Source organism: Denticeps clupeoides, chromosome 17, assembly GCF_900700375.1.
Source record: "Denticeps clupeoides chromosome 17, fDenClu1.1, whole genome shotgun sequence".
Lineage (NCBI taxonomy): Eukaryota > Metazoa > Chordata > Actinopteri > Clupeiformes > Denticipitidae > Denticeps > Denticeps clupeoides.
In genome coordinates this window covers 12,794,760-12,810,098 of record NC_041723.1, presented here as the reverse complement: position 1 = coordinate 12,810,098, position 15,339 = coordinate 12,794,760, and the positions used below count along the sequence as shown (strand labels likewise).

General features: G+C 42.3%; 2 protein-coding genes across 5 annotated transcripts; both read right to left on the bottom strand.

Annotated features, from left to right (window-relative positions):
• Positions 1 to 163: 163 nt before the first annotated feature.
• Positions 164 to 5,506, bottom strand: glcea (glucuronic acid epimerase a). The gene is made up of 4 exons (XM_028958486.1): positions 5,372 to 5,506; positions 2,665 to 3,158; positions 1,927 to 2,166; positions 164 to 1,619 (listed from the first exon to the last, which is right to left on the bottom strand). Exons 2-4 carry the CDS (start codon positions 3,143 to 3,145, stop codon positions 595 to 597), a joined length of 1,746 nt encoding a protein of 581 aa, XP_028814319.1. The 5' UTR covers positions 3,146 to 3,158; positions 5,372 to 5,506; the 3' UTR covers positions 164 to 594.
• Positions 5,507 to 5,741: 235 nt separating this feature from the next.
• Positions 5,742 to 14,429, bottom strand: nox5 (NADPH oxidase, EF-hand calcium binding domain 5). 4 transcript variants are annotated; one of them, XM_028957328.1, is made up of 16 exons: positions 12,138 to 14,429; positions 11,878 to 12,028; positions 11,516 to 11,726; positions 11,120 to 11,357; positions 10,873 to 11,026; positions 10,569 to 10,744; positions 10,315 to 10,497; positions 10,087 to 10,219; positions 9,826 to 9,968; positions 9,577 to 9,738; positions 7,781 to 7,825; positions 7,576 to 7,700; positions 7,347 to 7,431; positions 7,184 to 7,283; positions 6,927 to 7,093; positions 5,742 to 6,720 (listed from the first exon to the last, which is right to left on the bottom strand). In XM_028957328.1, the coding sequence occupies exons 1-16, from the start codon at positions 12,390 to 12,392 to the stop codon at positions 6,589 to 6,591; spliced, it is 2,460 nt and encodes an 819-aa protein (XP_028813161.1). In that variant the 5' UTR covers positions 12,393 to 14,429; the 3' UTR covers positions 5,742 to 6,588. The 4 variants fall into 4 exon arrangements, with proteins under 4 accessions (XP_028813161.1, XP_028813163.1, XP_028813160.1 ...); XM_028957330.1 differs by having other exon boundaries at positions 7,184 to 7,431; positions 12,138 to 12,261; positions 12,594 to 14,429; XM_028957327.1 differs by having other exon boundaries at positions 7,184 to 7,431.
• Positions 14,430 to 15,339: the final 910 nt, after the last annotated feature.

Genomic DNA, 15,339 nt, shown 5'->3' with positions numbered 1-15,339 from the left:
AAAATATAAAAACACTGACACATAAATGCAATCAAGCACAAAATTAGGATGAAACCATCTTTATTTCACATTTTAATAACGAGTCATGATTAACATACTACTAAGTCATTTGCTGTTGTCATCAAAGGTTGCTGCCATTAGACTCCTTTCAACCCCACCCCCCCCTGATGAAGTCACTATAAGGTGCTGAAGAATCCACACAGCACACAATTGTCTAAAAACACATTCAGGTTTCCCCCATTGTAGCAGCAGCAGCAGTAACCCACTATCTACCCAGCTTTATATTGAAATATTTATGTCATTTGTGATTCATGTAAAATAAATCCTGGTAGGTGATCTTGTTGCTGACCCTGCACCTGAATGTGCTAATCTATATAGATTGCAGTATGCTAAAAGTCTGATGAAAAAGTTCAAAATAACAGTGAGAACAGCCTCCGGACCTTTCAAACCTAATCGGATGTGCCTTTCTACTACGAAATACGCTTTTTTTCACACACAAAAATATTAACAATCTGTGCAGAGATATGTGCTCTGTCATTAAATCATACAATGCACCACAAGAGGCTTCATCTATAAGGCCAGCAGTTACACATCCTAGTTGTGTTTGGCACGGCCTCCTTTCAGGTATGTTTTCCAACGTTTGAGATATTCCTTGAAAATGGGAGCACTGTCGATGGATGCTAAGAGCTGCAGTTGGTTGATATGAGTAGTGTGGTAGTCCCAGCGTGCAATATTAGGTACCGTGCCTAAAATGAAGTGCCGTAGGTCATAGACCGTACCAGAGCCTGTGTCAAAAAGTGGCAACATGGCCTTGAGGGATTCTACCCCTCGACTGAAGAGCACGCCTGCCTCTTGACCAAGTTTGTCCCCTGCAGTCTCTGCAACATCATAAAGTCCAATGAGAGAATAGATAAAGCCGTTGAGCACAAAGGAACTGGGCGTGGTAGGGTACTCCTCGTACCAGTCGTATTTGTTCATGAATACCGCTTTGACGCCATGCTGCTCCGAGGTCTGTTTGAAAGGTGCTGTGGCACGCAAAGCAGCATTGAGGTATGAAGTGTTATGTGTAAGGAGGTATGCCCGCACTAGTGTGGACATGGCTTGCCCTTGTGCCATGGCAGAGTACCAGCCGGACTCCAGGGAACGGAACCCTTCTCCTAGTTTCCTGGTCACCTTGATGGGCCAACCGCCCCTCTCGTCCTGGTTCCGTAGCAGCCAGTCGCTGGCAGAAAAAAATGCTGCCCTGTGGGCCGTGGATGAAATAGTGATGTTATCAATGAAGCCTGATCCCTGTAGCACAAGCTGGACAATGCACCGTGGCATGACTTTGGTAGCCTTGACAACCTTTGTGTTTGACAGACCTACGCCTTTGCGCAGGTCGGTCAGCAGATCCCGGGTGACAGTGCTCCAGGATGTGCGAGGCCCAATGCCGTAGGTGACTTCCCTGTCCTTGAGGCTGATGAGCATGTTGGTGGTGACATAATGGATGACGAATGGAGGACCTTTCTCTGTGGTCTCTATGACTACAGACACACTCCCATTTGACATAAACTTAATGTCAAAGGAAAGAACAAAATCCTTTGAGTTGCCCAGAGGTAGAGAAATCCCATCGGAATGATCTATTACAGAAAGAAAATCAGTGTTAGCCCTCTGCAATAAAATAACAAGATCAAAGCACAATTTAATTTTTTTTTTTTTTGCATTTTGCATCAATTTTCAGTACAGTAAAACTAATACCAAAATGTGGTTCAGGTCGGGGCTGAACCACAATAAGAGATAAACAAAGTCTCGAGAAATAGTAATCAGAATTAATTTTAAATAAATTTAAATAAATAAATTCCATTTAATGACACTCTAATAACACAGTGATAACAATGTGAATTCTGCATGACATTTACACGAATACATGGCAGCAAGAGCACAGACCTGCAGTGCTGAACTGACGAGTGACTGTGGAGTGGGCCTGGTCCATGACAGCTGCGATGGAGCAACCTTTTGGCACAGTCCATGGACTGTGGTTCCCTTCTCGATCCTCTGCCTTGTCATATCCTTCAATTCCAGGTGTTCGCTCTGTCAGGTTCTTACTATAGTGGCTTAGCCCATACTGAGCTATCTGAATGGGATAAAAGTAGCCTTGTGGACCCCACTGAGTAGAGATTGGAACCCCTAAAGGGGAGGAAGAATAGGCACTAAATCACTGAGATGTATGGATCTACACACACTGCTGATCATGTGGTATTTCAGTATCTAAATGTTAACATGTCAGTATTATGCTCAGTGATGTCAATCAATCAATTTTTTTTATGTTCAGATCAGTGCTCAGGTAAGCAAGCCAGAGGCCACAGTGGCAAGGAAAAAAATCCCGATTATAGGAAGAAAACCTTGAGAGGAAACTCAGCAAGAGGAACCCATCCTCCTCTGGTCAGCACTGGATTACTATCTTACTCACTGAGTACATCTAAAAATATACAGCCGGCAGTTAACCAGTGGTCAAAATCCAAAAAAGATGGCAAATATAAACTGATGAAACTGTGGTATAAATGTGCTGACTCTGCTTCTCTTTTGGTGTGGTTTTGTTCTTAGTGAGCTGAGGAAAATCAAAAAGTGACCAGACGTTCGCCTGTTTGGTTTCTGATTGAAGACCCCCAGGATCAAAACACCTACCCTCCATGCCACTGATGCACTTGACCCTGTCCCTGACCTCCACATTGTACCCCTCAAATGACATAAAGACTCCACTGGGGTGGTAGGGCTCACGCTGGGCGTACACCTTTGAGTAGCTGTGGGAAAACTCAAACCGTTCCAGCCCCTCATACTGCGCTAGCCGTCCGTACACCTCAAAGTACTTCTCCACCCAGCTGAAGGGAAGGAAAACCTCAGCACCCTCACGTCTCCCTTTAATGGTCATGTCCTCATTAATGAGACAGTCAATCTCTTCGTATACAACTTCTCTGGCCATTGGAGCTGCCTCCGGCGGCTGGCCATTTTCTTCAACCTCTTGGGTGGGGGCAAGCTGGGCTCTGTGAGGTGTTGGGTAGGTTAGGTCTTTGGCGCACTTGTTCCAAAGCAGCACCGTGATGAGTGTGAAGACAACACAGATCACAATCAGGGTCTTGTAGTTGACTCGCGCCACCAAGCAACGCATCCTCACATCATTCCTGTGAATCCGAAGAAGACAGAGGAACAATTACATTTATATTTAAGGCATTTGGCAGACGCCCTTATCCGGAGCGAATTACAACGTGCTTTCATGTTAATATCGATGAAGCGATCATTTCTGGTTCATTAAGACCCTCAACTATGAATACAATCTTTTTATTCACTCTGTTGTAGTTTCTATACAAAAGTAAGACAAAAGAAGGTTACAAGTTAATTTAATATTCTCTAAAGAGGAAGGTCTTGAGCTGCACCTGCAGTAAAATACTCAGTGACTGAGCTGTTCTGACCTCGAGGGGAAGTTCATTCCACCACCGAGGGGCCAAGACAGAGAAGAATCTAGATGAATGTCAGGCGGGCAGTACTGGAGTCTCGGAGTATACGAGGTGCAGTGCGAGGTGTAATAAGGGCTGTGAGGTAGGATGGTGCTACTCCATGTTTGGCTTTGTAGGCCAGCATCAGTATTTTGAACCTGATGCGTGCAGCTACTGGGAGCCAGTGGAGGGAACGTAGCAGAGGGGCGGTGTGGGAGAACTTGGGAAGGTTGAAGATCAGTCGTGCTGCTGCATTTTGTAGTAGTTGTAGAGTTCGGATGGTACAGAGAGGTAGACCTGCTAGAAGGGAGTTACAGTAGTCCAGTCGTGAGATTACTAAGGACTGAACCAGTATCTGGGTGGCCTGTGTTGACAGATAAGGACGGATTTGTCTGATATTGTAGAGAAGGAATCTACATGAGCGGGAAAGATTGCTGATCTTTGCAGGAAAGATTCGAGAAGGAGAGTTGGTTGTCTATTGTTACTCCAAAGTTGCGGGCTAGAAGGAGAAGGAGAGAGCTGCGAGTTGTCCAGGTAAGTAGCAAGATCCTGATGTGGTGAAGAATCTGCTGGAATTACCAACTCACAACTTCACAACAGTCATGCTAGCGAGCGCATGCAAGCCCCCTGCTTGCGTTTTTCTTTCTGTTCACTCTTCTGCAGAAATGTTCCTGCAGTTTCTTTACAAAACCTGTCCCCATCCCAGAGTTGGCTTAGCGTGTATTGTCAGCAAAATATTTTCACACAGATATCGCTTTTACTCCGCCAGAGGCTGCTGTCATATGCAAACTATACTTTTTATATTTAGTGTCACCAGGGGGTGAGGGTCGGAGGGGGAATGAAGTGCAGGCACAGGACATCAGGAATATAAGGATTTATTCTTCTAAAAAAACAAGAACAAAGGGAACAATCTAAAACAAACCCGCCCGCGTGTGGTGATTGCCAGGACTGAAAACAAACAGAAAGTCAGTCTCCTGAGCACATTAATGCAGCCGCGTCGTCCTGCTCACTCCTGCTCAATAATACTCAGATGGGCGTGGTCTATCAGCCGCATGAGCGGCCGCCGCGTGAGCCTGGCCCCGGGGCGTCACATTTAGCAAGCGAGGTCTGGAGAAAAGCTTCATGCAGATCATGCAAGACACAATTACAGATGACATACTGGGCAGTGGTGGCCTAGCGGGTAAGGAAGTGCTCCCGTAATCACAATCCCGAACCGCCGAGGTGCCACTGAGCAGAGCGCCGTCCCCACACACTGCTCCCCGGGCGCATGTCATGGCTGCCCACTGCTCACCATGGTTAAAAGCAGAGGACACATTTCGTTGTGTCACTGTGTGCTGTGCTGCAGTGTTTCGCTTTTGTACAGAGCTTCAAAGCAAGATTTCATTCACATGGGACAGCAGTGATTTTGATCCACGAAGAAAAACTAAAATTCTGCTATATACCTTTATAACCTACTGGGTCAGACCCAGTCCTGAGTGGCTAGAGAGGGACTGTTCCTGCTAAATTGCCATAAATGTAAATATGCATCATGAAAGGGCTGAATGAATTAATTTGCATGCACTTACTCTCTTTAACATGTATCAGTTCTTTTGAGACATCACGTATTTTGTTTTGTCATTTTGTGTATAATACGTCACGGCACCACTGACATCTGGCCTCATGTTGTCCAGAATACAGGCGAAAAAAACCCTCGCTTTGGGATATTCAGTAAAAGAGCCAACAGCCGCAATACAATTCACAAAATTGTCCATTTCGCACACTAGTCTGGATATGTATGCCACAGGAAATTGCGACAATGTGACATGCATAAACCACAACACGCGCTACAATGAAACAAGACTGTCACGCAGAACTGCAGCAGGGTGAAAAAACTACCGACACACACACACGCACACACACACCTGTGACGGGCTGTCGCGTGAAGTTTAAACAGGGTCTTCGACGACAATATAAACTGGTGGCATCATGCAAACGTAACACCAGCGCTTCGGGTCCATTTTTCTATTTGTACAGAGGATATTCGGCCGAAGGGACGGGGGGGAGGGCGTATTTTTGTGAACCAATAGAAGTAGACAATTTAGTAATCGACGTGCAGATCAACCAATCAGCAGAAGGACACTGTTGCGGCGCCTGTAATCTGATTGGCGTAGGTGGACAGTGCTGGCGGACAACGTGAGAAGCGGGACGCTGCTTGCAATGACAAAATATAAACCAAAGACACGAGGACACCCAATGAGTGTTCATGAACAACAGTGACAATGGTGAAGATTTATTTATTACAAAAATGCACAGCCCATATTGTTCAACAGATGACAAACAAGTAAGCACAGAATAAAATGACCTGCTAAATTTGCAGATCCAGCACTTAAACATTAAATTAATACCCAGACATGCATACATCGACAAAACCTCTTGAAGCATTTATTGCAGTAAAATGGGACAGCAGTGATGTAAACAGCTGGCAATAGTTAATAATAGCTGTAAAATAGCTGTATTATAATAGCTGTAATAGCTCACAGTATAAAAGTTCACAAATGGTTCTCATTATTAAGAATTTACCACAAGATGGCATTAAAGTATCTCAGTGCCCTGTCCAGGTCACTCATTCAACAGTAAGACTCTTAGGGCTCCTTTTTGCATTGTTATAGGCACTATTGTTTCAAACTACAGCATGTCAAACATCAACATTATCAATTTTACAGAAACAAAGCATATTACAATGATGCAAATGTGTATACAAATAGGACATTTTGATAATCAAAACTGCAGTACAATGATTCACACATAATCTTACATAACATTAAAGAAAGTTAACAGAAACATACAGAAAATACAAGTATGAGTATTTTCTAAACTGTACTTTAAGATAGCTGTTAATAACCCCATACCGTAATTGTTTATTTGATAGTAGGTTTCAGATGTTTTGTACCTTGTAAGTAGGCAAGGAATCAGAAAATGTGATGTTCTATGATAAAAAAGACCAGATGTACGGATTCCATAAAAATAAAATGCATGTGTAAGTGCCAAGATATACATATAACTGATATCAAAAGTTAGAGTTAACAGGTTAGTGTACTGATGTAGATCCGTTTGCTGAAGAGTTTGTAGGTTAGCCTCATCAGAAGTTCTCTTTGTAAAATTTGAAACTAAAATGCTCACATTGGGCCTTGATGAGCTTTGCCAGTGCTGGTGAGCCACAGTAAAATACATGGACCTTCCCTTTCTTTTCTTCAGCCACTTTCTGAAAAACCTGAGGTTCATTCAACACGGGCTCATTACTGAGTACTGAGCACATATTTGAGTACATATTGAGTAAGCAATATATGTGAGCCAGTTGCAGATTAAATGGATTATAAAGTACTTGCACACGTTTACATATCTAAATATAATGGATGGCGTGGAGAATGGAAGATTCTGTTACTCTCATTATAGGTAGGGTTTCATTTTTCAACTCACCTTGCTCCAGTCGGGTCTGCCAGGTTGAGTGCGTGTGCGCAGGCCAGTGATGGAATCTCTCTTCTCCTTTTTTGCAAGTAGGTCCAAAGCCATCTGCAGTCCAATAGCCTTCATGTCATTCTTGCTGAGCGCTGAAGTCATATACATATGCATTTCTAGAAAGCGACCTGAAGAATATTAAGACACAAGAAGAAAAAGCGACGTCTGAATATAGTTGCTGCAGTCTTTATAATGCTGATTCTTCTCTGTTCACTCACCCTCTGGTTCCTCATCAGCCTGGTCCATCTCTAGCTTGGTCAAAAGACTCACAAACCACTCAAAAGACTTCTGGTCGCGGTTGATCCATATAAAATCCACCTGAAACATCCACATGATGTCATGATTTAGAGAATCCTGCTGATTTCTGCTCAGTAGACTCACCTTTCTAAGCTTCATTTCATTGTCCTTAATGTTCTCACACCAGGAATAATTGCAATTAGGGCAGTTTTGCTTCCTCATTCGATACCTACAACAGAAATAAACCTGTAGTTACACTGTATTCAATTAAAGGGTCACTTAGAGTATTTCTATTTTTATGTTGAACATACTGATCCATTTAAATTTCTGTCAGGCTGGGGAAATAGAAATGTTGGTAGATTTGATGTCTCACCTATACATAATGCTCTGTAGGATAGACGCAAAGGGTGTGATCCCAATGCCAGCACCTATTAAGACAGCATGTTCAGAGGCAAAAATCTGTCTGGTAGGTGTCCCATAGGGCCCATCTACATAACACTAAAAAAAAAACATGTATTAAAAAAAGGATACAACGTCTATTTACATTTATTATCTATGGTTTAGGTTTTGACATTTACCTTAATGTTACAGTATCTATGGTTCTCACTTAGTTTCGCTGAGATCTGAAAGAATTATGTATTGTTGCACATAATAATATTATATTGCACATAATATTATTTTAATAATATTATATATTGTTTTAAACTGTGATTTTTAATGTACATTTATATATATATATATATATATATATATATATATATATACACACACACACACACACACACACACACACACACACACACACACACACACACACACACACACACACAGGAAGTGCAGAATTATTAGGCAAGTTGTATTTTTGAGGAATAATTTTATTATTGAACAACAACCATGTTCTTAATGAACCCAAAAAACTCATTAATATCAAAGCTGAATGTTTTTGGAAGTAGTTTTTAGTTTGTTTTTATTTTTAGCTATTTTAGGGGGATATCTGTATGTGCAGGTGACTATTACTGTGCATAATTATTAGGAAACTTAACCAAAAACAAATTTATTTTTACCAGTGAAACCAATATAACATCTCCACATTCACAAATATACATTTCTGACATTAACAAATCAGCGACCAATATAGCCACCTTTCTTTGCAAGGACACTCAAAAGCCTGCCATCCATGGATTCTGTCAGTGTTTTGATCTGTTCACCATCAACATTGCGTGCAGCAGCAACCACAGCCTCCCAGACACTGTTCAGAGAGGTGTACTGTTTTCCCTCCTTGTAAATCTCACATTTGATGATGGACCACAGGTTCTCAATGGGGTTCAGATCAGGTGAACAAGGAGGCCATGTCATTAGTTTTTCTTCTTTTATACCCTTTCTTGCCAGCCACGCTGTGGAGTACTTGGACACGTGTGATGGAGCATTGTCCTGCATGAAAATCATATTTTTCTTGAAGGATGCAGACTTCTTCCTGTACCACTGCTTGAAGAAGGTGTCTTCCAGAAACTGGCAGTAGGACTGGGAGTTGAGCTTGACTCCATCCTCAACCCGAAAAAGGCCCCACAAGCTCATCTTTGATGATACCAGCCCAAACCAGTACTCCACATCCACCTTGCTGGCGTCTGAGTCGGACTGGAGCTCTCTGCCCTTTACCAATCCAGCCAGGGGCCCATCCATCTGGCCCATCAAGACTCACTCTCATTTCAGCAATCCATAAAACCTTAGAAAAATCAGTCTTGAGATATTTCTTGGCCCAGTCTTGACGTTTAAGCTTATGTGTCTTGTTCAGTGGTGGTCGTCTTTCAGCCTTTCTTACCTTGGCCGTGTCTCTGAGTATTGCACATCTTGTGCTTTTGGGCACTCCAGTGATGTTGCAGCTCTGAAATATGGCCAAACTGGTGGCAAGTGGCATCTTGGCAGCTGCACGCTTGACTTTTCTCAGTTCATGGGCAGTTATTTTGCACCTTGGTTTTTCCACACGCTTCTTGCGAACCTGTTGACTATTTTGAATGAAACGCTTGATTGTCCAATGATCACGCTTCAGAAGCTTTGCAAGTTTAAGAGTGCTGCATCCCTCTGCAAGATATCTCACTATTTTTTACTTTTCTGAGCCTGTCAAGTCCTTCTTTTGACCCATTTTGCCAAAGGAAAGGAAGTTGCCTAATAATTATGCACACCAGATATATACACCCCTTCTCATTACAGAGATGCACATCACCTAATAAGCTTAATTGGTAGTAGGCTTTCGAGCCTATACAGCTTGGTGTAAGACAACATGCATGAAGAGGATGATGTGGACAAAATACTCATTTGCCTAATAATTCTGCACTCCCTGTATATATATATAAAAAAGATATCAAAGAGTACACACCTCTCTCAGTGGTGGGGAATCTCCTTGCTCTGCCTGGACCACCAAATCCTCGTGAGGTCTGGTGTGGGAACCATTCATTCGATACAGTGTCAGCTCGATGGCATCATCCTTGTTAGATGCCACCGTGCCATTGCAGTTCATGGACTTTTTAAAGCGTTCCTCCTGCAGAAGACATACTAAGAGCATTATCTTAGCATAATCTCACACAATTGCAGGAATATTGATTCAATGACAAAATAAAAGAAGAACCTGTGCTTTCTTTTGATGTTGTCTGTTTCTCAAACTGGTAGTAAGCCTCTTTGTACTCACGGTCTGACATTCTGGTTGTCTGAAGTACTCAAAGAGTCGATTTGTCCACTGACCCATGGAACGGATATGGAGCCACATAGTGTCTGGTTTAAAAAAAAAAAAAAAAGAAATTCAGACAGCTTTCTTGTACTTCTTGAAACTTTACACCAGATGTAATGCCATGTGGAATTTTCTAACTGCATTAGAAGTGAAAGTCTGTACCTTGCTGTTCTGGGGCACTGCTAATGGTGAATGGGTGCCACTCATACTTAGCAATGGCTGGTATGTTGATGTAGACATAGTCACCAGGTTTGAAATGAAAAAATGGAGGTCGCTTAATCACAAGGTGAGTTACCTTTAAATTTAACAAAGATATTTGAACACAGCTATGAGTCAAGAATTTAAACGTGATTACTGGTTACTGAATGAAAACTGATTAGAGTTAAGAACCTTGGATGGAAGCAAGTTGACCTCAACAATGTAGAGTCCACCCATGCGCGACACTGCAATGCCCACAATCTTCTCCAACAAGAAGATCATGCCTGGTACAACAAACCACTTCCAGAAGTTGGCACAATGAATTATCAGCAGGATCCATACCCAAATGTAGGAAAGGTGGGTCCAGTAGAACACCTGCAGTAGGTTAGGCACTTGGTTATCACTCTATTCTGAACAATGCAGCCAGAAGCCACAACTGCACACACCTCAAAATGCCCACTACGGCGCACAAAAGTGCTGGAGCACACCACCATCAGACATATGATGACCTGCAGCACGACCCCAGTGATAGAAGCAGTCCCTTTCACCCAGCCAATGCCAGGGCGAGTGGTGAAGACATACTCCCACAGAAGGAACTTGCTACTACTCTGAGCAATGCAAACTGTAAAAAAACAAATTCAATCAGATTCCTGTGTAATGCATTATGTCACAAAGGTATATATTACAATCATCTAAGTACTACAGCAGATGTAATTTGTAAAAAAAATTGCAACAGTAGAATTGACTAACAAAAATTCATGACATGGGCTGCAGTGTGCACCAGGGTAAAAATTAGGATGGCATAGCCCACAATTTGATGCAGCAGAATGTTCTGGTCCAGAGGCAAGATTCGCACAACCCAGGTGGCTCGGAGCCATGTGAGGCAGCGGCGCAGCATCAGTATCTGCACACATAAAGCAATCATATGCAGCTCAACCAACCCCAAACTACGGCGCACTGACACCAAATTCAACAAAACAACCTTCCCGTAGCTCACCATGATGAAGGTGCAGTTGAGGTTGAGACACTGTCCACAGCCCCTGGCCAACATGTACCAGACCCCACCAGAGGCGTTCTGGAGCAGGGCCACCACGAAGAGAAGCAGGTTGAGACTAGCGTAGGCACACAGGAAGAGAAGCTTACGGCTGTTGTTTTGCCAGTAGGCTCTTGTCAGGTAGCGGGGGGTGTGCCTCTTATTCTGCTCAATGCCAGGTGGCTTGAGCCAATTGGCTGCGCTTTTGTATATAAGCAGCCAGAGAACATGAAAGTAAGCAAAGTGTTAATGCAAGAGGGAGGGAATGTGGCGCAAATGATTTCTTCAGTTTGGATGAGAGTCCAATAGATTTTGTATGAGAACAATTTTGTATAATAATATTTGTGGAAATCCACTGACCTAATGGTAAGGTTCTCCATGACCTCTGGAAAGTTCTCAAGCTCAGCCTTTAACTCCTCAAAAGTGATGGAGCCACTGTTGTCCTTGTCAGCAGATTCAAAAAGAGCAAGGGTCAAGTCATCCAGTTTCTCCTCTGGAAGAGAAATGGCACTTTCTCTGAGGCATGACTTGAGCACAGTGCGCAGCTCGTCGGGGTCAATAGAGCCGCTACCTGAGAATTAGGGGAGTTAGACATAACTCTCATTATAAATACTGGATAAATGCCATATTTGTAAGTATTACTAAGTACAAAAATTGGCACTCTATTTATTCATGTTCTTGTTGATCCTATAGCAATTGGAAATAAGACAAAAAAGCCTAACCATCAACATCATAGACTTGGAAAAGAAAGTGTAATTTATCTGTTTCATTTCCATGGATGAGAAGATCCAGGGCTTTCAGAAGTTCATCCAGACTGATGGAACTGCTGCCATCTGAGTCAAACAGGGCAAAAAACCTCTCTGCAAAGAAAGACTGTAAGGTAAAAGGGTTGAAATTAGAGGCATTAGATATAATGTAACATGCCGGCTTGACATAAAGTCATGGAAAGGGAGAACTACTTATAATAAGGTGTGTTACTCACTTCTTTAACTTTAAGAGCTGTTTTGAACTCATCTAGATCAATCTCCTTGTCATCCCCTGCAATGCTCTCAAATTGTTTTGTGACCCACTCCAGCCACCGAGCATCTTCATCTAGGCTCATGGTTCTGCGATTGGTATGTTTATACCCATATACACAGTTTGCATTAAATATATATACAATATAATAACAGTAACAGATGCAAGGAAAAAAAACATACAAGATACCTAGAATTAAATGATTAAACATATTAATCATCTTAAATTATGTTTTAAATGTTTAAATGCTCTCATGGTCAACACAATATACTTTTTTAGAAGCACAAATGAAACAAGTGTGTGGCATTAAAAAAATGCTATGTAATGCTGTGTACAATGTAATAACATATATGCGGCACACAGTCTGATGCAGCATCCTATTTCTACAAGCAGCTCATTGCAAATATGAATGTGCCCTTACCTGAAATTTAATTTCTCCAAAGTAGGTTACAAATAGTACATCATTCAGGCGGTTGCAGTGTAAAGTCTACCTTTACCTGATACACGAGAGCCTTTTCTGAAACAGATCCTTTTGCTTTCTAAAGGAACTATCCAGCAGTGAGTCCTGACACACAGCAGCTGCCAGTGACAACCTACTCCTCCCTGCTGGGCTGCTCACCCCCCATTTTCATGCATATTTTGTCTTTAATATTGTTATAGGAAAAAAGCATGATTAAAAAAACATATTTATTTGCTCTTGATATAAAACGTCTCCAAAAACAATATCTTTAGCAACGCTTTTTAATACGACCATATGACTTTCATATCCCCCTCACAATGTATCTAATGTATCAAATCACGTTGCTAATAAGGTAATTGACGACGAAACAACTAATGTTTTTATTGAAAGTTTCTTCGTTGTATTAATCTTTGGTTATGTTTCAGAACATAAATAATAGGCCTTGAGATTTTTGTCAGCTGTGTTCACCACGGTCATAAATTTCCCCTGGAGGTCGTTCTTCTTGGAACCACTAGGTGGTGTCACGTTCACGGTTCCTTCCCATTCATCCCCCTCTCACATTCTCATTATGTCCTATGCGTTTCATACTATGTATTACCAGTGTTCCTTTTAAAATACGGTTAGGTGCTTCAACTTAAACATAAACTTAAAAATATGAATGCATCAATTTGTTAAAGCTATCTAGCTCAAGAACCTCGAATTGGTAATAATATCTACGTCGCTGTTTTTATAACACTCTCATTTGAACCCGTTTCCACGGGAAGTGGACGTGATTCTTCTGATCATTTCGGCTGAGCACGGTAAACGTTGGGCGAGTGGTCGGCCAGGGGCAACATGGCATGTGCTCTGCGGGTAGCCCGGTGTCCATGTAACCTGCGCGCAGGGAAGACGTAGCTCCTCGTTTGTGGAAGCTGCAAATTTGTTCAGTATGCCACTGAAACACACCCAGCGGAAAAGGGGTCCTGGCAACGAGAGACGACCGCGCAGCGGCTCGCTATAAACGCGCAGACGCGAGCCGGAGCCCTGTGCGCAGCTGGCGGAGACGGTATTGCGCTGCTGCGACTATCCTACCTCGCCATTTTAATGCAGAGAAACTGAGGCAGTATAAAGAGTGCATTATGTGTGCGAGCTGCGTGCCAGGCTGCGAGGCGGTGTGGTTACGTAACCCAAGGTGTCACGCAGCTTCTCTGCCCACGTCCCTGACTGCCGCGTGGCAGTGGAGTTTACAACAAAGAGCTGCGGGGTAATGTGAATTCATTTACTCACTGCATCTAACAACTGTTAAATGTCTTTTTATTTTCTCGCTGTGCGTAATTTATTCTGGGGAAAATGGCGCCGGGGAGGTCAGGTGATTTCTCCTCTGCGTTTATCTGGGGGTTGTATCTGAAACAGGAAGTGGGTGTTGTTTCCTGCCCTCTCATTGGCTTGTCCGTGTGGAAAGTCTTTTGCTATTGGCCGGCGGACCTGTCGCTCATTATGGGCTGTCGTAATCGTTTCTGTGGCGCTTGCCTGTGCGGGACATAGCGCGTTTTTAATGCAGCACGGTGGCATGCCACGGTCTTGTGTTTCAGCCTTTAGACTCCTATAGAGCCTGGGCAAATACTTCTATACTTACAGTAGTAAACGAACAAATCCAACCGGCTAAGCACTGTCAATGCAAAAACTGTATTTGTTCACATACATGATGCAATATAGGTATAATTTTGTGATTATGAGGGACATAAAGTAAACAGCATATAATGTGCTGTTATTGCACAAGCAATGTGCTGGTGCATGTGCGCAGGGGCTGATAAAAGTGAGCACACACTGAACAGCACAGATAAAGAGCTATACGTCATGACACAAAATAGGCCATACCTTCCTTGCAACAAAGTGTTCAGGGAAATGTTTAAATTTATACGTAAAAATGCAAGTATGTGCTTGTATCATTGATGGTACCTCATTATAAAAGTGTAGAACAAACAGCATCTTTAATTTGTTTCATGAAAGATGCTGTTTGTTCTACACTTTTATAATGAGGTACCATCAATGAAGCACATACTTGCATTTTTACGTATAAATTTTAACATTTCCCTGAAAATGGTAGGCAAATTTTTATATATAGAGCTGAATATACAACTTCAGAATTTCACAATTCTGTCTATGAAAATATATGTTATATCTTGCACATATCAGCATCCAAGATTGAAAAAAAGAAAAAACTGTTGTAAAGATGACTCTATGAAGCATATTGGAATGTGTAAGAAATAGTGAGTTCAGGATCATATACAAGAAGGCGTTTTGATGTTTGTGAAATGCAGGCTTCAGGTGGCTCCATCATATACACCATTCAAATGAAAGGATACGTCGGGTAGAATTAAGACAGGGGCCAAGTGCAGCGGTGAAATAAAAACTGAATTTATAAAACAAAATATCTAGTATAAGACTGCTACGGTCAAAGTTGTTGGTGGATTTTGGACACAGTTTGACTTTCCAGGAATTCAAAGGCCCCAAACACAGTCTGAAAACAGCAATAATGTGTAGATAGCAGTTCCTCAAGGCCAGTGAGGAGAAATTCAAGAACAAATACCTACACTTTTTGTCTTTGCTAAATGTTCTGCTGAAGCCTCATAAGCTGTGATGCTGGATTTTTTACTTGTTGCTTATTTTCACTGGCCCACTCAGTCACCAACAGCTGCTCAAATTTAATATAAGATGATCCTTTATT